Source organism: Macrosteles quadrilineatus, unplaced genomic scaffold (assembly GCF_028750875.1).
Source record: "Macrosteles quadrilineatus isolate MER2022 unplaced genomic scaffold, UCM_ALF_1.0 Scaffold_7__1_contigs__length_78375512, whole genome shotgun sequence".
Taxonomy (NCBI): domain Eukaryota; kingdom Metazoa; phylum Arthropoda; class Insecta; order Hemiptera; family Cicadellidae; genus Macrosteles; species Macrosteles quadrilineatus.
Window position 1 is genome coordinate 71,696,311 of NW_026542600.1, and position 27,748 is coordinate 71,724,058.

At 35.3% G+C, this 27,748-nt stretch overlaps 1 protein-coding gene across 6 annotated transcripts in view; it reads left to right on the forward strand.

Moving 5' to 3' along the window:
- The window catches only part of LOC128997802 (nuclear factor 1 X-type), a 241,014-nt gene that overhangs the window by 89,784 nt on the left and 123,482 nt on the right, over positions 1-27,748 (forward strand). For all 6 annotated transcript variants that reach the window (XM_054423519.1, XM_054423515.1, XM_054423516.1 and 3 more), the window contains exon 2: positions 17,495-17,650. In XM_054423519.1, the coding sequence (XP_054279494.1) occupies positions 17,495-17,650 (156 nt within the window). The remainder of the gene's footprint in view (positions 1-17,494; positions 17,651-27,748) is intronic.

Genomic DNA, 27,748 nt, shown 5'->3' on the forward strand with positions numbered 1-27,748 from the left:
TATGCGGTTAGCTGAACATGCATCCACAAAGCTATAAACAAACGGTTTGGCGAATCCTGAATATGCGGTTGGTTGAACATGCCTCCATTAAGGCTATAATAAAACGGTTGGCGAATCCTGAACATGTGGTTAGTTGAACATGCCTCCATTAAGGCTATAAACAAACTGTTGGTGAATCCTGAACATGTGGTTAGTTGAACATGCCTCCATTAAGGCTATAAACAAGAGTTTGACAAATTCCTGATAGTTTATCAGTGGACGCTGGTCGCTGGAGCGAGGTATATGGCACAACTCACACCTGTAGAGCTAGAGACCTCGTGCACTAGCCAATGTTTACGTGGATGTGCCAACTCATGTTGCTCGTTAATGTTTTCACTAACACCTTATGTGCCAAACCTTCTGTGTGCCAGTGGATTCCATTTCTCCCAGTTACTTTGTTTCGATTAGTTTTAATACGTTATTTATATTTAACGCATATTTACATATATTAAGTATTTGATCGATTATTTAGGTAAACTCGTCCTTCTCCAGACCGATTTCTGCTCACTGATTTATTAGTTAATCAGACGTGCAGTCATAACGGTTCTAAAGAGGGATTATATTGGCAAAGTGATATACAATTTTTAATACAACATTCGCATATACAAAGTCCAAATTAATTTAATAGAACAGTAATGATAAGCTTTACTAGAATTAATATTTGGTTGAATCTACATGTGAGTTGTTTTTAACTTAAGTGCAATAATGGGTATTATCCCTCGAATTTGAGGATTTTGACAAATTTCCTCTAAAGGTGTTTACAAAGATTGTGGGAATTTAACAAAATAATGTTCATAGTAATAAGTAGCTTCTATTGTACACAGATTAAACGTGGTCTGCCCAGTAAAACCAGGTTTGAAATCGTCTTAAAAAGGTTGATTGGCTGATACATAAGATCATGATTCTATATCATGGGGTCTTGAGAGCAACCCTCTAATGGAAAATATCCATCACAAAACATACTATATTTTCATTTCTTTGAGAACTTTTGATTTCTCAGTTTTACAAAAAGGTTATAACTCAGAAATACAAACTAATAACAATAAGATTCATTTCATTATATTCTAATATAAGTTTATTTTCTATGATCAATTTAGACGAATGATTAGTTATCACTCTAAATTGTACAAACATCCCTTAAAAACTAACGTATATTGACACTATATTCCTTTTAAGTAGAATTAGCTACAAATCAACACCCCTGAAACTTGAAAGTCAATCGAAAGTTGTTATGACTTTTGGTTTTGATACCATATAAACAATTGTTTTGTACAAATATACTTGTCACGTAGAGTAATATGGTTCGTAAGATGGATGTAAGATTAGAAAAGGGAAACATAATTTAATTAAAAGACAAAATGTTAATCTAATAGGAAGAATCAAGGATAAGTTCAAAATCGCTCACAAATCATGTTACAAATCATCTAATAAAATATATTAAAAAATAAAAACAAACTAACCGTTATCTCTGTGCTTTCCAATGGAGAGAGGACGCTAAAGAGAAAAAAATGGTTCTTTTAAAATTAATCTACTGTGTCACATAGTTACATACCCACCCATGACTTTAGGAACAAAATTAAATTGTACTGCTTAGTTTGATTAAATCACCTTTCTTTAATTCTGGCTACTGGGGTAAACTACCTAGTACGATATAAAGCGCTTATGCAAGTATAACACATACTGTAACTATACGATTTAATGTTTAAAAGATACATACATAAAAGAAACCCCTACCTAAGTTTGAAGTAAATAGTCAAAAGAAAAATCTTAAAATTTCCTAATTAAAAAGCTTTTTACTACTTGAAAGCCTACTACTTTTTGTTGTCAATTAAACATAGCCCTATTATAAAATTAAGACACATATTTCATCAATTTAAACAACATACAAACAGCTGGTCAGCACCAATATGGTACATCTAATAGGAAGTGTAATTTGCACGTTCCATATTATATTTCTATGTTATTATTTACTATTAATTAATTGTAGAAAAAAAGTTAGGCAATTACCATTGATTTCCAAAAGGTCAACCAACTATGTACGACTTAGTTGTTCTCTTTGGTTTTATCTAAATATTTAGATCTAAACACAACCTATAAATTTGCCGAATTGTAAAAAATAGGGTTCAAACAATGATCACAACAATATAAGTATGTAATACAGCTCTGGGTGAGAACTTCAGAATTAGTCCTTGTAATTGAAAACCACAACTACAAATTGCATTTGATATAGGAAAATTGTGTTTTTTGTTATTTACACAAAAACTAAAAGAGATACGAAGTAAGTCTAAATTACAAAGTTGTTAGGAATTAAAAAACCTATAAAATGATGTGCCACTCGACATATGCTGCTAATTGAAAATTTTGAACAATGGGCATTTGCAAATTTTCAAAAATAATTTTGTTTGAAATTTGTATTGTTAAAAAAACCGTTACTTGTTGCATATCACAGTAAAGCTAATTTCATAAGAGCAAGAAAACTCAACCAGAGAAGGGCTTAAATTAATCTACTGTGTCACATAGTTACATAGTTGGAGTGCATTGGTATAGGAAACACTGAGTATTAAAAACATATTGATTTTTTCCAAATAAACTGCCGCCATTTCGAAACGGATAAAAATAATTCATTTCTGTTTTCGCCAAAATGTTTGTCTATTAAATACCTTTGAAATTATGTATAACATGACTTATGTTTACGTTTGAAAATTCTGAGATTCGAACTAGTGAACCTCAGTTTTTGGCACACTCTGTATTGGAAAAAAGTTGAAAATATTTTTACGTTACTCCTTGGGGTTGATTTTGAGGGAAATAATTTCATTTCATCCTTGTACGTTAAGCCATTCTTCCGTAATCAATTTGAGACACCTTCCATGGGAAACCATGTTTATCAATGTATATTTTTAATGTAATCAACTGTTTTTTTTTTAATCAGTTGCGTGGAACCGTGAAGTTAACTGCATTTGGTAGTTCTGCCTATTTACATTGAAACGTCAAAACACATTTACACATCGTGATTTTTCTCATAGTTGCCACGAATAGCAATCAATTAACTTTAAAAACCTCCCCTGAGAACTTTGAAAGCCCGCGGGGCAGATCCCGAGGTCATATAGAAGCGGGAATAGTTCTAAACAAATCCTCGGTGCGGTAGCTTGTCAGTTCAGTAGTTTTTGCGTTTATCTGGGTCTAACAGACAGTCACAAACTCACACACTCTTCTATGCCTCTTCTAAATAATATTATAGAATGAGGTCGTGAGCTGAGACGGTGCCTAATACAAATTACGACATAATGTTTATAACAACTACTGATTTCGTCATATTACATTTGTCAGATCGTAAATTCAGCAGAGCACCTACAAAACTTGAAGGTATGAAAAATATATAATTTTGTAAACTACAATGTGGTCAAATATATTACACTGTGGCATTTTACATTTTTTCAATTAGTTGCGAATAGGACTTTTTTAGGGAAATTGGGGATTCTCCGTGGTGTGCCAATAGAAGATTATTTTTATATCCAAAACGTAAAAGACAAGATACTAAATGAAACTCGTTTGATATAGTGATTCTCTCGTGGGATGGCATTGTCAGCGTTTAGGTCTATTTCAGCCTGTACGGTCCCGGCCAGTGACAGGAATAACCTCCGCTTGACGGAAGTGTCGTGACGTCATTGTATCACCTGATTTCACATCTCTATACTGTGATTATGTACATCAAGCCCCATATAAGTAGTAAAATATTGTTGGTTAAAGTCTGAAGTTAAAATCTTGAGTTATCTTGAGTACCTTAGATTTGCATTGTTATTACAGGGTGTCCCGTAACTCTCTGGACACTTGTATAGGTTGGTCGTTATTCCTTAGGTCAAGACAAACACATTTCACCATAGGAACATGGGTCTGTGGGTCTAGTTTACCGACTGTCGGTATTTATGTGTTTTTTACAAAAAAACTAATAACTCCTAAACAGTTTGAAATACAGCTTTGATATTTTGCAACAATGCCAAACAACAACAGGCATTATACAAGGTTGAGGTTATGAGGTTTATACTTCTTTTACGTTGTTTAGCATTGTTTAAATGGAGAAAAGTGGTCATACATTACGAAAACAACACGTTTAACTGTTGTTAATTATCCAATCTTAACAACTAAGGTATCATTGAAAACTACATACAATTTACAAATTTTTTTGTCTCTTGCAATTCTTTTGTAAAGTTAACGGTTTTCGTGAAATTTGACATGAAATATTTTAAATGGTCACCATTTTGAAACTGTTAATGATTTTTTAGTATAATTTCTAACAATAATAGGTCTTAATAAGATTAACATTTTTGCAAAATATCAAAGCTGTATCTTAAACCGTTTAGGAGTTATTGATGTTTTTGTAAAAAATACACAAATGCCGACAGTCGGTAAACTAGACACCACAGACCCATGTTCCTATGGTGAAATGTGTTTGTCTTGACCTAAGCAATAACGCTATATACAAGTGTCCAGAGAGTTACGGGACACCCTGTATATTATTCTCTTTTGAATCTCATAATTGTTTGTAAGAAAGCCATATACAGTACGATATTTTCATGAGGTGTCCATATTTTCTGATGAGGAAACGAAAGAAAAATACATTAAGTACTGCAAGTTTTACCATTTATAGCATCACGTGTGTCCTTTAGATGTCAGTTTTAATTCATAAAAATCCCCATTCAGTAAAAAAAAATACAGAATTTTCCTAAATTAATGCTGCAGTTTCCAATGTTATACAAAAATTACCAGGTGAGGAAGAAAAATGAGGTTGTTATCACTGAATTCTTTCGTAATAGTTTTGTTTTACTGTCTTGGAAAACAACCGTTTCATTGTTGTCGTTGAACTTTGCATTTGCTCAAAATATTTAATTTTGATCGAAAAATATGTTTTGTGATCAAGAGAAAGCGAAGTGTGTGCTATTGTTAGGTGAATAAAATCTGGTCTATAATCTGTTATAAGAGTAAGATTAGTCAGTTTGTTAGTGCAAATGACTTTTAGAAAATTATTGAACAAATCTGCTCTTCATAAAAATAACCTAGACGTTGGAGTAAAACAGTTTTGGGATACCACCTAAGGTAACAATTGATAACGTAAGAAAGTCTTGCCTTAGAAGTCCAGATTTAAAGCCATGAGATTTTATCTAATGGAAAAAAGTTTTGTACTCTAAGAAGATTCGTTATGTTGCTCATTTAAAGAAAATAATTTATAAATCAGTATCATCGGTAACAAGAGCCTTGTTGCACAGCGTATGGACGACACTGACCATCGATTAGATGTCTGCAGACCAACTTTTTTAATAAGAATTTTATAAAATAAATATTGATATGATACCTTTCACGGTACTCTTTTCTATTTATGCTAAATTAAAACCCGCACCATTCATTTAGGAAAACCCTGTGCATTGATATCGATTATGTGTCAAAAAGTCCTTTAAGACGATTGGTTGTATGTCGAAGTTTTGGAATTTGATTTGGTATGGTGAACAAAGTTTGTATACCAAGGTATATCGATCAGGTGCTCGGGATACGTTAGAAATATTTCTCATTATTTCTTCTGTTTGTTTATATGCTACAGAATTTGAACAACTTACGTAGTTCATGCATGCATAAGTACGCCCTATCTGTTTTTGTACTATTATCTGTGATTATCAATATTTATATCAATTTATTAAATTCTGTCTTTAACTTTTCCCAAGTTAGGATGATGCAAAACGTTTTGAAAACATGTTGTTTCCAATTTAAGATTATAGTAATAATTACAATTGCACTATCTAAATTTGACTATCCTTAATCTAAATGTACGTACCATTTTAACGTTTCAAAACGTGATCGGCCTACGCTTTTGCACAATTTGAACGTGTTTAACTTTATAGCTCAAACAAGACGGCGGCGAAGATGATTCGCTCTCGAAATGTGGGATTTGTTCTTTACGCTTAAATTGTTAATAGATTCTACGAAATTTTAATATGTTCCCATAAAATACACTCATAATTCGGGTTTTAAGTACTAGCCTATTAAGTCATTGATAATTATCACAGTAATTTACACGTTACCAAAATAAAGACTGAAATGTTCCTAGAACAGAAAAATGCAATTTACAGCGAGTTCGTGCTGGGAGCTAAAGGGTTCAATTTCCCGTGCATAAATACGTTATATGGAACCAAATAACAGTGAATAACTCTTGTAGATGACAATAGCCATCAAGTATTTGCAGTAGTATTGTTACTTGTATCCAAGCGACCATAAATTAGCCTATTTTGACCAAGGTTATTTTTAGATGTTCTCCTTGTACAATGTTTATACAGAATGAATTTCCACTGAATGTCAATAACTTATCATATATACTGTATATTAATATTTGTAATATGATATATCAAATTACACACGAGGCCAGTCCACGTCCAGACCAGACCTGCACATGTAGTGGCTTTTCGTTTGGCACACTCTACCCATTAATCGACTCGGAAAATCCAAAACAAGTGCCGTTAACTCGTCTATTCTAATTAAGGGATTCGATTTTATCAATAACCCCGAACCCCCGAACCATAAAAAGCTAGATTGTCGGAACCACCCGTTCACTAGATTTATCAGCTCTTCCTCAGTAACTGACCCAAGACCCTTCATTATCCGCCGCCTATTGTTTTCATCTGCTTTTTTTACACGAAGACAAATGTTTTGCTGGGATTTGTTTTGGGCGAGCTATTTACAAACTGCCCTTCCCCGCAACACGACATGCCCTTCTCTGCCCTCTCAGTTGTTTTGGCCGATTGAATCTTCCACCCTAATCCCCAGAAAGGGGTTATACTTAGTTTATTAACTTTAACAAAGAGACCGATTCGTTTTAGTTTCGTTAGTATTACAGATTGATCTACCATAAGTTATATTTATTTAAAATTCCTAGTAGTGTGAGTTACGAATAACGTTTATTTTAGAACATTACACCCAAGATAGACACGTTTTTCTTGTTAAAAGCCTCCCAAATGAAACATACATGCTTTGAACATTGGTATTCCATTGCCTTGTGATTGCCTAGTCAGGAGGCATCTGTTTCAGATCGTAATTAATACATACCCGAGACCATTACATTTAACACACATGCTGCTCTTGTTCCGTAGTGGGCACTCGTAGTAGCATTCCAGCAAAACTCTTCAATGGTCTGGCTCTACCGGGCGCATTCATTCATAATGTTTTTATACATCGGATTTTGCCAATCCTTTCAGTGTGTTGGCAGTCCGCTCGATCCGGACATATTTTTGGCAAGCCGGGTCCGTGCCTCGTATCAAACACCGGTTTTGCTCAGTTAAATGGCATCGCTGACAAGGTCGGTCAATGATTCATTCTATGATTTCAACTTATCTTCTTTCTCCTATTTTGATTCGGTCTCTTAGGTATTCGACAGCTAATTTGCCATTTGATAAGTATAAGGTACGTGAGAAGATGTACATGTATGCTAACGAACTTGAGCTAAGTAACTTGTTTACATCTTTATTTCTATCTGCTGAGCAACAAAATCTGACTGTTAACTTTAGTTGACATTGGCATTACCTTAATAACAACAGTTTCATCTATATTATTTTTCTATATTGTGTAAGTTTTTTACTGTGTCCAAAAACCACTTGTGGTTTGATAACATTTCTCCTCACTAATACAATAACTTCATCCAGGGGCGTCGCCCATAAGGGGGGATGTAGGGGGGAGCCACTCCCCCCAGTCATGTTGGAAAAGTGTAAAAGTTGGGAATTTTAGGGTATTTAAAGATATGAGTTGGGATTTTGGGGAAATTGAAACTGTAAGTTGTCAACCTAAAAGTTTATTTTAAAACTAAGCAGACATTTACCTTTATAAACTAGTAATAAAAGTAAAATAAATTGCATTTGTTGAGTATGGTACGTTACGTAACGAATGTGTAGTACACAGTAATTCAAGGCTTTTTAGGGACATTTCTTTCTGAGCTGCGCGTGAAGAGCCGTACTTACTGAGTTTTTATTATGAATTGATTTTAACAGGCTGAAAGATTAATGTATTATTGATCAGTAAGCCTACAGTGTGAACATTTGTTGAGACACTTAAGACACAGTCAACATTGAAGATTGGCAGTGAAACCAATAATGTGAGAGAAATCTTCTTGATATTTGTGTACGTCAGCTACTAAGAGGATTTAAAGGTAAAATATCCTTCTTACTGTCAAAACTTATAAATAATATAGTTGAAAAATTCGGGTAATATAGTTGGGAAAACCGTGTAATATAGTTGGGAAATTCGAGTAATAAAGATGGGAAATCCACGTAAATAGTTGGGGAATTTAAAGTGTCTCCCCCAATATTTTTTCTTGCGACGCCCCTGACTACATCTCTTAAAACAAATCAGAATTGCAAAGGAATTTAAGCTGATTCAAGAGAAGAGTGAGATTCTTTCTTGTTCGGACAGAGATGACGTTGTTTTAATTAAACGGCGGGCCTATTCTTGTATGTGTGCGAGTGCGTGCAGAGTCGGGTCATGTACTTCTACCCGGACATTGGAAGGGAGGCGCCGGCTTTTCACTTTACGACTCATGATATAAGACCCTTGCACTACATTTTTGTTTCGTGTCCTATCCGAGTCCCTACTGCACCGCTTTTCCTTTCCCTAAAAGCCTTTATTGCTGGGATAGACATGTGCAATTTGTCAAAGTTTACTCCCTTTTGACAGATATAATGTTCTAGTATTCAACAGTTTCCGTTTCCTTATCATCGAAGAAGAATAAAAATAGGTGTATTGAAAAACATTTACTCTGTAAGAAAAAACAGCTCACACTTGTTTAAAAAGTGGAAAGTGACGTTTTATCAGTTTATGGTCAGATAAAAAGTTATCTTATACTATACGATATGATGTTTTTAGGATCTTGTAGAAGTGGTGTATATTATTAGTTGAAACATAAAAGGGCGATGTTAAGAATGATCAAATTGAAATTTAAAATAATAATTAAATTAGACCGAAATTCGTAAGACAGTTCGGAACCGTCTTATTAATACTTTTTATATTGAGCAAAAATAACAAATACTGGAACCGTGTCTTCTGGGGATATCTTTCATCATTAGCACTATACCTTTACTAATAATAATGATACACAATAAGTTTAAACTTGTATTAGGAATTTCTTTGCATTAAAACATTAAGGATATATTAAGCAGTTATATTTTTTCACATAGTATTTAAAACAATTGCGTACTAACGTTATGAAAGTCAAATAGGCCTACTCTTGTTTAAATTGGGCCACAAGTACAGTCATTGACAACTAATCAGTAAGTTATTGCTGCTGCATATCCTGCTTAGTTCTCTTAGTTTCTCTCGCTGTCCCATAAGTATACCAAGAGCATAGAAGGTTTGTCGTCCCATGACTTGCACCTTCGGTCAGATATACGACTAGTTGAAGAGTCTGAGACAAGTGTTCTTAGCTTCAAGGAGGCATATTGAGGATACGTGACAACGTTTCGAAAACGGGGCGTTGTTTTCACCTCTTTACAATCTGGCACGAATATTAGATTTTAGTTTTTCCTTATTGATTTTATCTGGGATAACGCCGTTAAATGATTAAACTCTATCAAAGGATATATTCGAGAAGTTTTCGTTCAACACGCATCATTTGAAGGGTTAATTTCCCTCGGATCTCAGATGTTTCTTGAAGGCCTACGGTTGAATTATTCATACAGTCTTGTAGGCCTACCTCACCCCAAGTGCCACCCTACGTTCAGCTATAGTACAACGTAGACTTCAACATCTATATTTTGTTCTCAATTTAATTCCAAGCTGTCCGCCAGCGGGCGCTAGTCGCCAGACGATGTTTAGCGATGGCACTACACACTACACTTGGCATTGACGATGGGTTTGGCACAAAATACCAAATACCCGCGTCCGTTTACAACTTCTCCAGTATAACCGCCGTTTTCGCCAGTTCCTCCGTGGATGTTCACGGCGACGGTCGGTGCTACAGCACCAGAATAATATAGTTTCAAGATTGCACCTGGCGTTGGCCGGGCCCGGCCTTGCTTTTCTTGGCTGCTCGTCTATTTTCAGTGTCGAGCCCCGTCCGATCGACTCCCGGCGCGCTCTCTGACGCAATTTATCGAGCTACCGTTACCGTCGTCGCTCGTCTTTGCTCGCTACTGCAGATCAACCGTTACACATTCAAAACCGGGTTTCCAAAAGTTTAAATAAAATACGCTTTTGTCTTACAACATCGTGTTGAACAACCACGTTAAATATTTGATAGCCATTACTGGCGTGTCTTGATTACACTTAGGATAAAGGTAGGGTGTAACGTAGACCGTGGCTATACTTGAAAACGCAAGAGATTACATCAAGATATTTTACATGTAATTCATGAAATTGCTAAACGTATTTGTGCGTTTGCGATTGAAAAATTACTCTAATCGAGAGATAGTGTACAAATCGTAAGAGGGACGTAACTAAGAGGGTGTAAATAATCATGTTACAATTAATCACGCTGTACAACTTTCAGTACACATCTATGTTGAGTCAATGATTGCCATAATCTTGTATGAAACCACATCATGACCGTCGCCACTTACTTAAAATAAATTACATAGAATTAAATTTCTTGATAATCTAAAACAACAAAAAGACATTTTAATCTATAAAATGACAATACGTGGTTTTCGCTGATCCTGAAACAATACTAAAATGTAAATAATTTGATGATTTTTAAGTAATGTATGAGCATATTAAGTTCATCCCAATTCCGTCCATCATTATTTTCTTAGACTGTTAAAGTATTGGGTGTACTAAAGTCTTGGAAGAACAATTTCACTTGGATGGCGGCAAAAACGTGACGGTATCTTATAACTTCGTTGAATTAATGGTTCAATATTTTAAGTATAAGCCAATTTTGAACGTTTATTATGGTCTGCACCGAAAGCGCTAATGATCTCTTTCCAGATGATTTGGGGTAAAATCTCGCCGCTCACCTCTTGCTAATCCCATGCAGAGCTCATGTGTTGTACAGTAGTTCCACCTACTAGTAAACAAATATAATAAGTATCATGGGCGAGTAGAAATTCCCTTGGACTTCAGAATTCGTCCCATGATTTCCCGAAGAAATTAGTCCCGATTGAGAAAAAAACATTGCATCGTTATTAAAATGTGTTTGTGTTTATTTTTGAGTCACGTCATTGCATTGCCCTCTATCGACAATAAAAAAAAAACTTCAAGAATGTGAATTTATTATTGTATCGTTGTAGTGATGAGATTTGTATCTAAATAACGACAAGAGCTGTACACTTTGACAATAAAGAAGATAGACGGGACCCTTTTCGTAAGCACATCTTTGAAGGTAAATATTGTACATTTTCGCCTAATGACTTATCAACGACGCAAGTATGACAGAAAATATAGTTCATCACACGGGCCATGTCTTTTCGATCTTCGGCGTTACTCGGTCACTCGGTACACGAGTAGAAAAGGATTACTTTGAGCACTCAAATAAAACCATCACTAATACAAACTAGTATGTAATAACTAATTTGTAGTAATTTACTATAAAAAATAACAAATGTTTGATCGAAGAGAAACTGGACGATTGAGTGACCTGGCCTAGGGTGACCAATAGTCTGCCCACTACCCTCATTGTTGCAGCTGCATTTTATTTTATAGGGCTCTAGGATTGTCGCGTAAACCGTGGATTTATCGTGCCGTACAAATGAGGTCTCGGTCCGTACGTATTGTTTCACGTGGGCTCGACGCGCGCGACCGACGTACGATTGCCATGCTATTTTACACGGCTCGCGCCCTGCCTACGACTCTCGCCTCGGCATCGTCCTCCATCTTGTCCGATTGCTCATTGTTTCATCCGACTGACTATACGCTCGATGTTTATTGTTAGTTTATAACGCATAACGTAATTTCCCGTGATGGGTAGATCTGTCAAGTATACTGACGTTGGGTCTGAGGTAGTGTGTTCTTACACCGATAAATGACACGAACCTGGATTCCTATCCGACCACGAATCGATTCAAGTTGATAGCTGTACGGGGAGATTTTAAATCAAGAAACTCCGTTATCCAGAGTGGCAATTACGTTTAAATAGTTTACTAGTGATTTTTGCAAGGCATTCCAATCCACCAAGGCTTTGTGAGGATCTTTTGAATGCTGTAATTCTAGCAAGCAGGTCATATTGCAAAGAGATAAAAAAATCGCAGAAGTAGAGAACGATTGTGCGCATAGACCTAACAACACGTTTAAGAGGCTAAAACTATCGCATTCAAGTTTTAACTTACTAACTTCATTTACCCTTTTACATGTGCTCTCTGTGTGGAACGACTCAAACTAAAGGACAAACCAGTAAACGATACTGAAACACTATTAGACTCAGGATTCGTATTGGTTTGAAATGCCAATGCGCTGCCAATCGAGCCACCTTTAAGTAAATAGTCCAGTTTGCTATGTTAGTAATATTAAAATGTGTTTATTATAGAGCACTGTAATTGCATAGTAATAAATCCTGTAATAAAAATAATTATTGTATCGTTAATGTATTATTTCAATATTAATTTTCTATGGAACAATGATTACTTTTCCAAGTAATTATCCTTAATTTAATTTTCACTAAGTGTCCAATAAAATAAGGGATAATTTCTTAGCCTTTTCTGAATAATGATTTTGAAGCCATTATTTTCATTATGTTTGCAAGATTTACTACACCTACAACTATTGGAACCCTTTTTGATAAGTACCATCAAAGTCTATTTGAAATTGACTTATAACTGACTATGTAGTATATTGCCTGGAGGCGAAGATGCCACGTTGCTTATGATAAATCTTGCTGAAACATAAACATTGTATATTGAACAAAAAGCGGCCTGTTCAATGAATTACAACGGCTAGGAGATGAGCCAAGTCAATTTCATCCCCTTAGCTCTAACTCAAGACTGGTACCCTACACTCAGACTAGGCCTTACCCTACCCTCTCCACCTGCACACACACACACACACATACACTTTAATCAAGCCCACATTTCAATACAGTTTACATTAATTTAAGCCATTAAATTAAGTCGAATGATTATTTTAATAGTTGTCTAATGCTGACCAAATATCTTAGTCTATGAAAATAACGATTTCTAAATAATTCGAAAGGAACGAAGTTGTATAATCTTCTACTGTATTATTGTTATTTGCTATGTGAAAATACCTTATGTTGATATGAGTTCTTAACCAAGTATAAAATTCAAGTATGATTTGAAATGGTATTTATGCATTTAGATGAATCTTTTGGCGTTGTAATTGGTATTATAAATACGCGTGAGTGGTAGGGACTATAGAGCAAATAAAAGTTAATGTTTTGAAATGTAATATACTATTGTTTAAACATTTAGTCTTTTATTTTGGACTATAAGATTTGAAAGTTAAGTTAAACTAGCAAACACATCTTTCTGTAGAACCAAAAACCCGTTATATAATAAATGCTAAACAGTTTTCTCTGTGTAAAGAGCTGATACGAAACTGCTTCTAAAAATAAACGTCGCAAGCTCTTATTAGGCCGATCGCAGCAGCCTATAATAAACAAGCTTTAAAATGTTTTGTGGGGTCGGATTTGATAACATCTAGCTGGGCTGAACCTCCATTACATCTTACACAAAGTTATGTCTGGAAAATTAAGTTATATCAACCCTCCCTCGCTACCCCGGCTAAGAGCAGTGGTTTGTCCCCGGCATTGTTGCTCTCATCTCGACCGATTTTTGTATGTCGTATTTTGTTTTATATGGCGCTGTTGGAGCTTTTACATTTCTACCCTCACTTGACCTTGCGTCCTGCAGACTCCTATTTCGCCAAATAGTTTGCAAGTAAATCTCTCGTTTCGGGAGAATTGAAGGGTTTCGCTACTTTCCATACAGAGTTTGAATTGTTGTCTCCTTTAACGGTTCAGGATATTTTCTTAACATAATTACATACAAAATGTATTCCACGTTTAGTATCCAGGCACGGAAACTACGGACTCCTATGCAACGCGTGATTGATAACTTCCTATCTTCTTATCTCTCCATAATTGAAATGTTGTTTATCGATCATGAGGAAATGTAAGATACAAAGATTGGATTGTCCAGCATAATCGATCAACAGGTAAGGCGCCGAGACGCTCAGGGTCGTCATCTGACCTTGAAATCACCTCAAGTTACCTCTTCCTCTGAATCTCTTCAGTTGTTGACTTGAATTTTTTACAAGAATGTTGAGATCTGCCAAGTCGGTTGATCGTGATCTCACTGTCCACTGGCCTAAACTGTACTTGAATGCCTAAAAGAAAAATCATCAATCTATAATCTAATTATCAAAGAAAACCTATGCACAAGGCTATAACAGAGGTAGTAAGGTAGGAAAGTAGATGCACGATGTGGAAAGCCTTTCTACAGTACTGTTGGGCTCCTACGAAACCACTTTAGATTCAGGTTTGTTTCAATACACAATAAAATAGCTTAAACTGTATATGTTAAACTTCTAATACTAGTGTGCTTAAAATAAATCGTAGGTTCATGCATTGTCTTTGTATTTTGTTCAATATCCATGTTGATACCCTTGAAAACTGAAAAGACCTGTGTAAATTTAAGAACGAGTATGATCGCGAACCGGTGTTGTACATGAAACTTACTTCAATATACAGTGATTCGTAAATGTTAAAATTGCCAAATCTATTGTTACTAACTGTTAATATTGATTTGAAACACTTTTGTTAGTTTTCAAAAATGTATAAATAGTATAATTAGTGAGTATGTGTGTATTTTCAAGGTAAATATGTGGAGATTTTTTGTTATGTCTATAAGTGTTATTGTTGGCTAATTTAGCAGAAACGTATGGCGACACACAGACTGAAGAGCTGAAGAGCGGAGAAGTGTGTAGGAGCGAGAAAGTGGCACGGTCGAGTCTCCTTGGATCGTTGCACAAGATATATTCCTGTTTGTTTTATAGACGTGTTTATGAAATGACACCGTCGTCGTCGTTGAATATAGACGCCATTAACCGCAAACAAATACTTGTCAAGCCGTAAATCATCGGGTTCGTTTTGTCCGGTTATTTGATAAAATTCTCCGCAGTCGATGCTAACTCTAAATTGCGCAACGTACCGGGCGCGTAACTCACTAGCTCTGTGGGAACTAAGGACCACGTTGGAGCCGATAAAATAATAGGAGGCACCCTTGCTCCTTGATCCGGCCCGGAGCGCACCATATATCCGCGAGTCACTAGTGCTGCGACTTTTACTTCGTCCTGATGACGCAAGTAGAATAGCTCCATGTACAGTACACAGGTGAACATCGTCAAATTTCAACTAACATACTATTTTACCCAACTTTTTTTTACCGTGGTTAAAGATTTCTTACCCAGCTTCTAAAAAACTCACAGAAGACCTTACGTATGACATTAATTAGCTTATGTTGTTGGGTAAAAATATCACTATTTTGTCTCATTGCAGAAATGTCATTGTATTCGGTGTTACGTTTTCATTTCTTGAAGTTTTATTGCAATATTTAAAAGGTCACGAGAGTTGGTCACGACAACTCAAATGAACAAAACATTAATGATTACGGCACATTTTATAGTCATCAGTCCTGGCGTGTGGTAAGAAAGCAAATCAGACTGTATATTTGATGCGGTAATATGAAAAATGCGTCGTATTACCTACAGATTAAAAGTCTAGAGACCTCTCATCATTAACTTTTAAATGGGTTACACTAAGATAACCAAACTCTGCAGACCTCAATACAGAATAAAAGTGCACTTTTTTTGGTATCAAAATGTCGTCCGAAACCCCAAAATGGTTTATTTTGAGGGCTGCTCAAAGGTTTTAAATGCAAAGCCCCATCAAGTGACACCCCATTTTAAAGGCCATTATTTAAAAAGAATATCGGTGAAAACTAGAGGTTTCTATCTCAACCCATTACAGAATTACATCCATTTTTATTTGTCATCGCCCTGAGAGACCCCATCTAATAATCGCATGTAATAAAGCTCATACATCAATATCCCCTATTCAAGTTGTTATAGGTTTGCCAGGAAAACTAAACTCAGTATTACCGTAAAAAGAAACTAAAAACTACTTTTTGGTCGGTATGAAAATTTTTCCCGGGTCCCCGAAATGAGCTCAAGATTTTTAAATACTAAAACTAAACTTAGTAAAAATAACTAAATAAAACTAACTGACTATTAGTCTGTTATACCAATAAGATCAATTATTTTGACTCGTATGGTAATCCGGCACTCGACTTCGTCTCGCACGGGAACGACCGCACTCGTCCGGTAAACACCCATTTTAGGACTAGTAACGTAATATACTTTTAAACCCCACTCTTAGCCTAGTAAGACTTTGATTTACCTTTCCAAATATGTTTTATTTTATTACAGTACTAATCTGTGAATAAGACAATTAACAGTTAAGCGTCTATTAATTCCAGTTTTTGTATAACTAGCCATAAAGCTTACGATACAACGCATTATTTTTTAAATTTGATCAATCAATAATTGTGTAAGTTTCTTGATTCAACCATTTTTTTACAGGCGTGTTGCCGTAAATAGATCATTAATTCCAAAACACAAAGGTTCGAGTTTTTGTAAAACATCAAAGAATCCTCAGAGCATATAATTAAATTAAAATAGTTTGTCAAACAATGTTATTAAGGTTAAATAAAATATTTTGTCACGTCGGTCCAAACATCGAAGTACTATAATATTTACAACCTAGTCCGCGGGTGTAGCCTATAGGTGTATGGAGGATGGAGGCAGGTGGCTAGGTGGACTGACGCTTGGTCCTGCTCCAAGCACAGTTCAAGGTCCTGGCACAGTCAAACACTGGCTACCCCCCAACACTTACGAGTAATAAACTGACACTTAACCCAGTCACATTCTTACCATCAATTCGTCATCCACGAGCTAAAGGGTTTTATTCATCAAAGTTTGGGTTCCAGGATTGATTTTCCTTCAACCGTACCGTAATAAGGTACTTCTTGGTCGAAAACTGATAGCCTTACCACTATTAACTCAGCGATGAAGCTGTTGGAAATAATTCCCGACTCGGTAATTAATTTTCTTACTTCTTACACTTTCACAGAATATTTCGACACTATTGTAACTAAACTGTCTTAATGAAAGACAAGAAATGAATTATCATTACACCAAGTGGTTAATGATCGAGAAAGATTATTCCCAATTACGCCGAGATGATTCTTTCGATTCGTACCAACCGATGAACTGTAAACGTGTAGTTTGGTCTTAGAGTTTCTCTGGTAGTTTTAATCATTGGTTGCATGTATGAATAATGCACCCATCATATTTGTGCTCTTTAGTTTCTTTAGATAGTTGTAAACTGAAATAACTTCTTATAATTAATAGTACAGAGAGCAAACAGTAAAAATAAGATACGATATGAACAGATATCGCTAATAGCTATTTTCCTTTCCAGGATGAGTTTCATCCGTTCATCGAGGCACTTCTGCCCCATGTGAAGTCCTTCTCGTACACGTGGTTTAATCTGCAAGCCGCCAAACGCAAATACTTCAAGAAGCACGAAAAGCGGATGTCACTGGAAGAAGAGCGGCGCTGCAAGGAGGAGTTGATGGTGAGTGGGAACATTCTACAAATTATAGTACAAAATAGTGTTGCCGAAATCTCGTAGTGCGTATAGTGGTAAACGTTCGAAACCCAAATCACTAGGGTGGTAAGTTAGTTTCCAAAAGATGTATTTTTAACTTTTGCAAAGAGTTCCCTGAAGTCATAAAAGTTGAAATTATTGTTGACTCGTTGCAGGCCTATAATTGTGAATTATTCCAAGAGCTTTATTTCTAACAAATTCTTTTAAAAACTTGAAATTGTCAAGTCCTTCCCAATTTAACATTCACTACTTAAAATAGTACATGTCTCAATTTATGACATTAATGATGCAATATCTTGCTTTTTCTAACTAACCGTTTTATCTAAGTATTAAACGCGGGAACGCGTCAGGAACCCGGGTGTCTTTTCCCGCTGAATTTCTAGTGGAGACGGGGGGCATTAAAAGATGTAAAGGAAGTACAGGGGGACGACGCGCATCGGCACAATGGATGCAGTAAAAGATGCAGTTTGGCATCCAAGCAAATGCGTGAGCCAAAATTGAAGACAATCACTCCAACTGTTTTCTTGTCGTTGGCAAAGAATTTATCGTGCACTTACAGGAAATATTACAACTGGGCGAAAAGAACCATGCTACTAACTTACTTATTCTTCAGCCTTATATTGTTGCTCTTAAAACTGTTGAATCGCGATCGAGATTTATAAGAATATACTATCTGATTAATCTGGGTCGATTTTGATTAACTAAGTATTTATGTTAGTAAAATAATTTTTATAAGTAATGTCACTGTATACATTGAACTATGTTAATTTTCTAGATCAACTATGGCTCATTTTCGATAATTGGTTCATTTGAAATCATTCCGTATCTGTTGTGTACAAAGGTGAAATATTTCAAATGTAAGCATTGGTTGTGTGATACATCAATTTAAAGGTCTAATCACCCCGATCATTTTTGTGCAAAAAAGGTCAATTATCTTCAACCTTATTTCCTAACTACAGAACGGAACAGCAAATTTCTTACAAATCTTATTGTTGAGATACTTTTACACCTAAATATTTACACTTAAATAATAATGTATCAATCTTTGTTTGAGTGTCAGTTTGTCAGTTGCTCCAAATTAATGATACAATTGTCGTGCATGCTGAAGAAAGAGATGTTTTACATCCTTATCGTGTATATTCGTGTGAAATAAACAGGAATAGTTCTCCTTCATTGCGAGATTACTACTTATTTAAATTTAAAAACGAAAAAAGTGACTGTCTATAACAAAATATAATTTTTATATTACGCTGAATCTTATCACTTAGAAAATTTGGAAACTCGCATTCTAACGTTGTAACTACTGTATGATGGCTGTATTTTTGGAGAAAAGGAAAATGTCCAGGTCTGTGGTAAAAAAAATTTTTTTTTCCATTTCAAACTTCTGACACCAACACCTTTGGAGGCGTTGTAAAACTCAATACAACAAAACTCATGTTAACTTCATGAAAACACCTGTCAACCCAAGATGGTAAAAACTGTAAAATTTCAATTTACAGTTGTTACAGGCTGTTGATTTTGTTTATGGTTTGTTAAAGTGTTTTTAAATCTAGTGTTGCATATTTATATTTTTGGATACACCTTAATGACATGCGTTGAAATGCTAGTTTAATTTTTTGCGTTGGCGCTTTTTTACTTTGCGACTTGAATAACTAACTGTCGGAAAATCGTATCACCATTAATTGTTTGGGAGGTTACCTAGAACAGAAAGAAGCTCGACGCGCGACGCGTTGGACGAGGCTTGTAGCCTTGTACCCAAGGAAATGTGCGCAGTAGGAAAAGCGAGGACGCAATTAATAGCTAGTGCGGGTAGATTAATTACGAACGAGTAGAAACAGGTACTGTTTGAGACTATAAATCTGAGCGAGCTTGTAGCCTTTTCATACAACACTACTGGAGCCTACTGCACGAGTACTTCCAATTGTTCCCAAGTGCTGAACACAGCTTGAAAACGGATATCTTTCATGCCTTCGTCTTGTAATACACTATAACAAGAAAGACATTGACGAAACAGAACGCTTTCAAAAGTAACACTGAAAGTGATATGGGGCTATAGTTGAGGTGATGTTAAAATATACCTTTGTCACCAGAAAAATCCTAAATGTCTTGTGCATTACTTAAATAAGGACCCTTGTGGCTTTCGTTCATGAGAAATTGCTAAGCCCAAACACATAATGTTGTAAATTAAACATATGAACATTGTCCCTAGTTTTGTTCTGTAATTTTCGTAGCTATTTGTTACGGTCTGTCCTTAGTCCAATGACCCATTGGTTCAATGAATTTGTAAGATCTAGAATGGTGACAAAAACCCCTACAATAATAAACTCTGCTATGATTTTTTCTCTTTATCTGTTCATAAAATATACGCTACAACTTTCAATGACATAACACCAGACAATTATGTCGTACATTAATATAACGCGATATGATTTAGTTAGAACATGTATGTAATCACAATGTATTATCATTGCGAATGTGTCAGGGATTTCCGGCTTGGCCGGTAATGTGTGACAAATGTAATTAACCAAAAAATTCATTTTTGTTGTGTGTATTGTACTTGCGAAAGTACATATAATATTGTGATTGTCAAAAGATTGTAGTGTTTAACTTACTCAGAGTAGGCCTATGTGAGTCGGTGAAACAATGTACTCAGTAAATAACGTATATGAACAAATGTATTTTCTAAACAAAATTTTGAATAACACAATGAATAACAAATTGAAAATATTCCATCTAATTGGACAAAAAAAATTATATAAATTATCGAATCTTTTCAAAATCGCCAATAGTTGTATTCAAAGTCCGTAATAGTAAAAAAGCCCAGCATGGGTATGTCAAAATCAGCTGTTTTGAGATATTCTGGAACATGCCTCCCGCGTAGGATTTCTTAGCAATCAATTAACACGTTTACGTTACAGGAACACAGGCGTAAAGTCTATCATACAAGAGTAGTTTCCGATTACGGCTGTTTATGGTGTGTTTTACAACTTCTCGGTTGTTAAAGTTGATCTTTATTATAATTTAAATGTGGTTTCTCTAAATAGGTATACTGCAGCTATATAACAGCGATAGTTGATTTACGACTAGGTTTATTGCTACCGTAGCACGAGGCCGAAGGTGGCCTGAGCAGTGAGCAGTGAGCAGTGAGCATGTGAGGCTTGAGCATCGACCTCCGCGGAGATCCCGGGGATCCAATTGACAGCTATTTTTATTTACCTCCAGCAAGGGGTATAAAGGTCTCCTGTACAAAAATGAGATTTCGAGACAGTCTGTGGGTACTCCCCCTTAATAGTATCGTTTTTCTACTCGTACCTAAAACGATTACATATTGTATTTTTTGGATTACTCAGTATATGTAATTATAGTATATGTTATTGTTCTATTTTGATTATAGATTTTAAAATGTATTTAGAGAAACGAAGAAAACTATTTAACACGTATACTGTATATCGTGTTTTACGTTGTTTTTAAATCGTTGTTCTACTTTTCTATAGCTTCAGGGGAATGGTGGGATCCCTATTTCAAAATGTGAAATAAATCATGCTAAAATTCTCGGGTCACTAGAGTATGAAGTAGAGTATAACGTGATAAAACCTAGTAGAAACCGAAATACCAATTGTTTACACATACTCACTGGTACATAAACTCCCAACACAAGACGTAGGCTCAAACTGCCTTGGAGTGGAATTGTATAACGCCGATTAACCAGGGTGAAATGAAATTAAATGACAAATTCTTTATTTTACCAGGCAAAGTCTTTATTTTACCAGGGTGCAGGGTGTGTTGTATGTATCTTAAGGCGAAGATGAGTTAAATGTAATTGTTAAAAGGGTGAGAATAGTGTTGTTACTTACCAAGAATAGCTGGTCCTTTAGTCAGGGCCATCCACGGAAGCCCATGATCGAGAAAACTTCTGGGTCCAATTTCGAACCACAAAAAAGTACTATATCGATCGAACATAAGATTTTCTGATTACAGAAGTAGGTGAGCACTATATCCTCTTAGGTAACCATAAGATAATTCATAGCCAAACACAAGTAAAATAAATCCTTTTTTACCCAATATGATTCAAACAATACTATAGGTAAATATTGAGTTTCACCACCACTTGTTGAACTGTTGACGTAAGGTATACCTATAATAGTCTAATTAAACAGTTCAGGGGCTACACAATGGATTTATAATCAGGATACGCCATTCTAGTTGATGATTTCTTAACAAACGTAGCAAGATTTCTTGCCTTTGCGTGGAGCACTCTTGTGAAAGGAACGCTGAAGTCTGGCCTCGACAACTCAGAGGTGCTTCGACCAAGGCTGCCTAAACCATTTCCATACCTTATTTCTCTCCAGGTCGGTCCCACTACTCACTAATTAAGCACAAATCAGCGCTTTAGTATTTATTTGACTCGGAAAATGAAACAAAAACTAACCTGATATCTTCCACGACCGAATTACGACGAGAAAGAAAGTTAGTACAGCATGAGGGATTTAAATAAAAAGTATGAATATCTGAATCGTATTAAGCTCAAGAAAACGAGTTTAAAATGGTTTTTTATTTTGTAAATAGGTGTGAATTTTATACTAATGACTGTTCAATGGAGATAATAATTTATAGTTATATGAACTACATACTGCTACATACATAAACTAGTTTGTTCAATGTTCTCGTGATTCGGTAGACTATCATAAAATTCCCGATTCCTGATAGTTTTACTTTCTTTAGTAGTACTTTTGTGTCTATATATTCGTTGTTTGATTATTTTCAGTACGTATATAAATTTAATATGCTGATTAGGTTCCAATTGCATTAACTTACAAAGAGTTATTCAGATTTCAGGATTTAGGTTTTTCCTTTTAGTCACATTAGTTACATAGCAGCAGTATTGGTTGGTTTTTAGGATTAACTCTTTGGATTTACATGAACACGTGTAAACATAACATATAATAACTAACCCACTTATTGGGTCTTACATGAAGAGGACCGCCACGATTGAAATTACTTTGCCAAGGAAGGTAATGTAAATGAAAATAGTCGATGTATATATTCGTTCATACAATTAACAGAAATTAATTGTTTGACTTATATCCGTAAGGCGACCTAACCTACCTGCATTCGGGGAGCGAGCTGGCGTGGTGGTTAGAGCGCGGGACTTCAGTCTCTGAGGTCCCGGGTTCGATCCCCACCAAGTCACCAACGGATTTGATCTAAGTGATAATGCCGCAACCCCTAGGTCTAGCCTGAAGTAATGTGAAAAACAATCCCAGGCTCGTGCCTAGCGTCGTAGGAAAAAAAACCTACCTGTATTCACCTATCAGAACCCTAACCTAACTCAAACTAACCTAATTTAAATCACATTAATTTCCATAAAGAACATTTTAATAGTGTCGGCCTTCTGGTTGAACAGACCCACTGAACCTACAGGTCCGTAGTGCGGATTTTCTCCACAGGGTCGCCGATCCGGCTCGAAGGACCGTCACACCTTGTAAATCTCGCGGTCCGTGTACTCTCACCGTACTTGTAATTGGATTCTTTTTCTCGTGACGGAGTATCGTCCTGTAAGCGAACCGTTTCCGTGGCGTGCTGTGGCCGTGTTTTGTTCCCCCCTTGTACAATATATCGAGACGTTTTCACGTTTGTTTTGTTGTCAAACGGCGACGGGAGTTACGTCCGCCATTAGGCTCTGTCCGATATCAGTGCCCTCGACTGCGCCGAGCCGCACTCCACTGTCGCTGGTTTGATTACAAATAAAAATAGTTTCACAGGTATCTTTGTAAGGCTAACACCCGTGCTTTCACTTTATCTCGGAGTTTCGAAATCAGGAAAATGTCTCTAATTCGAATCAACTATGGTTCGAGTTTTGATAAACTCATAATACATTACCAGTGGTAATAACGTTAAAATAAATAAATAAATAATAAATTAATTAAATGATTATCTCGCAACAAACATTTGATAACTTCTTGATCAGCATCGTACGTGTTATTAAATTATCTGAAAGTACAAAAATACGTCAAATAACACTTGTAATGATATATTTACACTTATACATAACATTCAACTATTGGGTCTGATGATGATTGGCGGGTTCAATTGAAATCGGTCACCCCTTACCATCTTCTATATATATTTAACAAATTGTGAGTAAACAGGATAAGCGTAAATATACACCTAGTAAGAGCAATTTGACTGGGACGGGTGGCGTCGTCCTGTAATCCAGCTACTAGGAGGTCACGAATTGTGGATATTTATAGGCATGCACTGTGGATGCGATACTCCCCAGTGTGGATTAACGTCTGCACGGATAAGTACTACTACTATCCGCAGTACTATCCTGATAATTAGACCAATTCGTAATTACCAAGGCAAAATTGTGGTTCGGATTCCACTATAAACTGTAGGTCCCTTAGTTGCCATTAGCTGTATGGGCTATTATTTAACAGCTGTGTCTAAGGAATGTCGGCCTTAGTCACTAACAAGACTACAAGATCGCGCCACTCATCCTACACTCATCCCCATTCATACTTGGCTTAAAATACCTACTTTGTATGGTTGCCATTTCATAGAACAGTATAAACAGTATAAATAAAACGTGAAGATCACTAGCAAATAATTGTTTGAAAGTAGAAAAATACGTCAAATAATACTTGTAGTAATGCACTTGTAATAATACATTTGTAAAAATACACTTGTATTAATACACTTGTAATAACACACTTGTAATAATACAAGTGTATTATTAGAAGTGTTATTTGACGTATTTTTGTACTTTCAAACAATTATTTGCTAGTGATCTTCACGTTTTATTTAGTTTACTAGGCGTATAGGAAATTTGTTTGAAATACCCTGTGAATGATAATACTGAATTTTTTTAGTACATTACATTATTGTTCATAGTTATGAAAATGGTGTTTTATAACTCAACGGCATGTTTAATAATTGATAATATAACTGCTTTTCGTATTAGACTTTTTATAAACTAAAGAACTCATAAAGCACAACACTTAATCATAATCCAATAATCCCTGTTCAAAGTTCAAGACTAATATCCACAACAATATCTCAAACACCTAACTTCAAAACCAAATGTATTAATGATTGAAACATTGCAACAACACGTAAGACGTGTGTTTATATTTATATCGAGCAGTGTTTTCGAAGAAAAATGAATGCACAAATAATATAGAAAACACATTTTAGAAGGACGCTGTTATGGAGGTTTTGGGAAAGTTGAAAGTATCCATTCTGTGTAGGGCCGGTTTAAAAGGGAAGACATGTTGTAGTGCGGATACGAACTCGTCCTCTCCCACCATTATACCAACTGCCCCTCTCACTAACAATACGAATATATATCCCTTTAAAATACAATTTATATGATATTTTTCTATCAAGACACCAAACTATTTTGAACATACTCAAACACGAAAAAACCAAATTATTCTTTTTGATGACGAGTTTAGAATGATAAAAATTATTACTTATTATTTCATTATCGAAATTCCACCAACGAAGAATACTGATATAAATTTGGCGGAAAATTCAGATAGTCTTAATCATTAAAACGTTTAAACGAGTCAATTTCAAGCTGTACTTAAAATGCTACTGTAAAGTATCTAATTTCGAAAAATACTATACATACTGTACCACCAAAATAAAAGAACTGGTACACGTTTGAGCTGGAAAGAACTGCTAAGAATCTGTTGAACGTTTGTATAATTTCTAATGTTTAGATTTGAAAATAAACAGGTGCTTTGCTCGGGAATCAAATTGCCGGGTTATGCCTACTTATAAAAGCATATCTCTAAAAACAATTTTTTATATCAAGCTTGTCCATACTGCTCATCTGTCAATAAATAGCTAAAATATCTCGTAAAATATGCTTAACAATACATTTTTTAAGATAAAAAGTTTATTATGAACACTGTAATGTTTTTAACTGTAATAGTAATAGGTATTCTGTCCACATTGAGTACAAATTATGTAATCTATGCAATAAAAAGAACGTACCAAATTACCACATTATTGCAGCAAAATTGATTTGTATCGTGTTGCAATGCAATGTTTGATGTACCGCTCTTGAAAGGCGCTTGCGTTTGGCTTTGCAGGTAGAAGTTCCTCCTACGCAATTCGTTCTTTATTATAACTTTTTATTTTAATAGATGCTTAACAAATCCTTTTATGCAAATGCTCAGATTAAAATGCTTCTAGCCTGAGACTTCGACGACTACACACACTATCTAGCTCGGTATTTCATCCAGCTCTAGTTTAAGGCCGAAGAGTGAGACGCCACAACTATTGTGTTAAGGGCCTCAGTGTTATAGTTTACAGCATGTGTTGGTGTAGCGATTAGGGGCGAGCAAATGGCTGATTTGGGCTGTGGTTAGGCACAGTTTTGCGCCATATACGATGGCTGCAGAACATTTTGGAATCGAGCCATCCACTATCGATTCGTCGTTTCCTCGCACCTCTCCTGGTCCGCACAGCTCAGTTTTTGGTCTTCGTTAAGGCTTGTTCAAAAATCGCATTTGATGTAACAATTAAGTGTGTGTTCCCTTAATATGCCACTCTTTACAACTAAAAAGACCTTCTTGATCAGCATTGTACGTGTTATTAAATTTACGGAAAGTAAATAAAAGAAACGTCTTATAACACTTAAAACATATATTTACGCTTACACTGTTACTCACAAGACGGTAAATATACAAAAAAGATGGTAAGTGGTGATCGATTTCGATTGGACACTCCAATCATCATCAGACCCAATAGGCGAATTCATCTTTTTTGTGTATTTACCGTCTTGTGAGTAATATAAGCGTAAATATATGTTTTAAGTGTTATAAGACATTTCTTTTATTTACTTTCCGTAACTAAAAAGACTCCGTTCGTTTAGTGCACTGTGATTTTTTATTGTACGATGACGTTTAAATATTAGTACGCCGAGTCCCTTTAAGATTGTCTATCTAGCAATATGCAATGCCTTCGTGCCTAATGTATTACAGTGATTGGCAGTATCATAATTTACCAGCTGTTTTTGGTAACAAACTAAGTTATTTACTTACCATTAAACCATTTACTTTTAATTAAAATATATTTTATCACGTTTAGTATAAGTTTCACCTGACGGTAAATATCCATAAAAGCAGGGGGGGATGAATAGTTCGTAGGAATAAATGTACGTATTGAAATATTTGGTGTTATTTTTTTATTTTATGTTCTTTTGATCTTTCATACTTTTTGTTTTATATCCGACAAACAGCATATAAACATAGTAAATTGTAAATGACACTGATCAGAATTAAGCAGCTAACAATTGTGTTTGGGGAGGTCCCTTTTGAAATTTTAGAATAACAATAAATTAATTTTGCAGACAGTTTTGTTTACTTTTTTACAAGCATTTCGCAACAAACATGTTATCTTGTTTTTACATTTTTGTTATTCTTGGAGCAATTATTACAATAGAAAAATCCTCTCAATGTATTCCGTTTTGCCAGTGCATAATACTACGTAATCGAATTAATAAATATTTATATATTGATGCTTGAAAGATACATCATAAAAACTATTGGAATCTTAACTCTGATGGAATTTGAGTTAAGTAGAAAGAGTTTCTAGACGGCTCTTTGTAGGGAAATAAAATGATGAAGGCTTTTATCGAACTTCCTACATAGTGAAGAAGCTATTACCGTAGGTGGCACCGTAAGTCCCGGGACTTACTTTACTTTTTCATTTTGATGTCCTCAGAGGCCAAAAGATTTTTTTATTTGTAATATATATATAAATATCTTGTAGTTGTGTCCATTAACACAAACAAGCAATTTTGACCCGAATTCGTCATAAATGTGTAGGGTCATACTAACGTAATTAAGTTCACGTACCAGCCCAATAGTTGCGAATTAAGTTCCAAAGTTGTTTAATTCTTTTATTGTTTTTTTTATTTTTACTCTTGAAAAATTAGAATTTTCATTGCAGTCACTGTATAGAGTAGAAGTAAAAATAATTTAGTATATTGAAGAGTTTATTGAATTATTATATTGAAGATTCTAAAAAAACTGTAATTTTAAATTACCA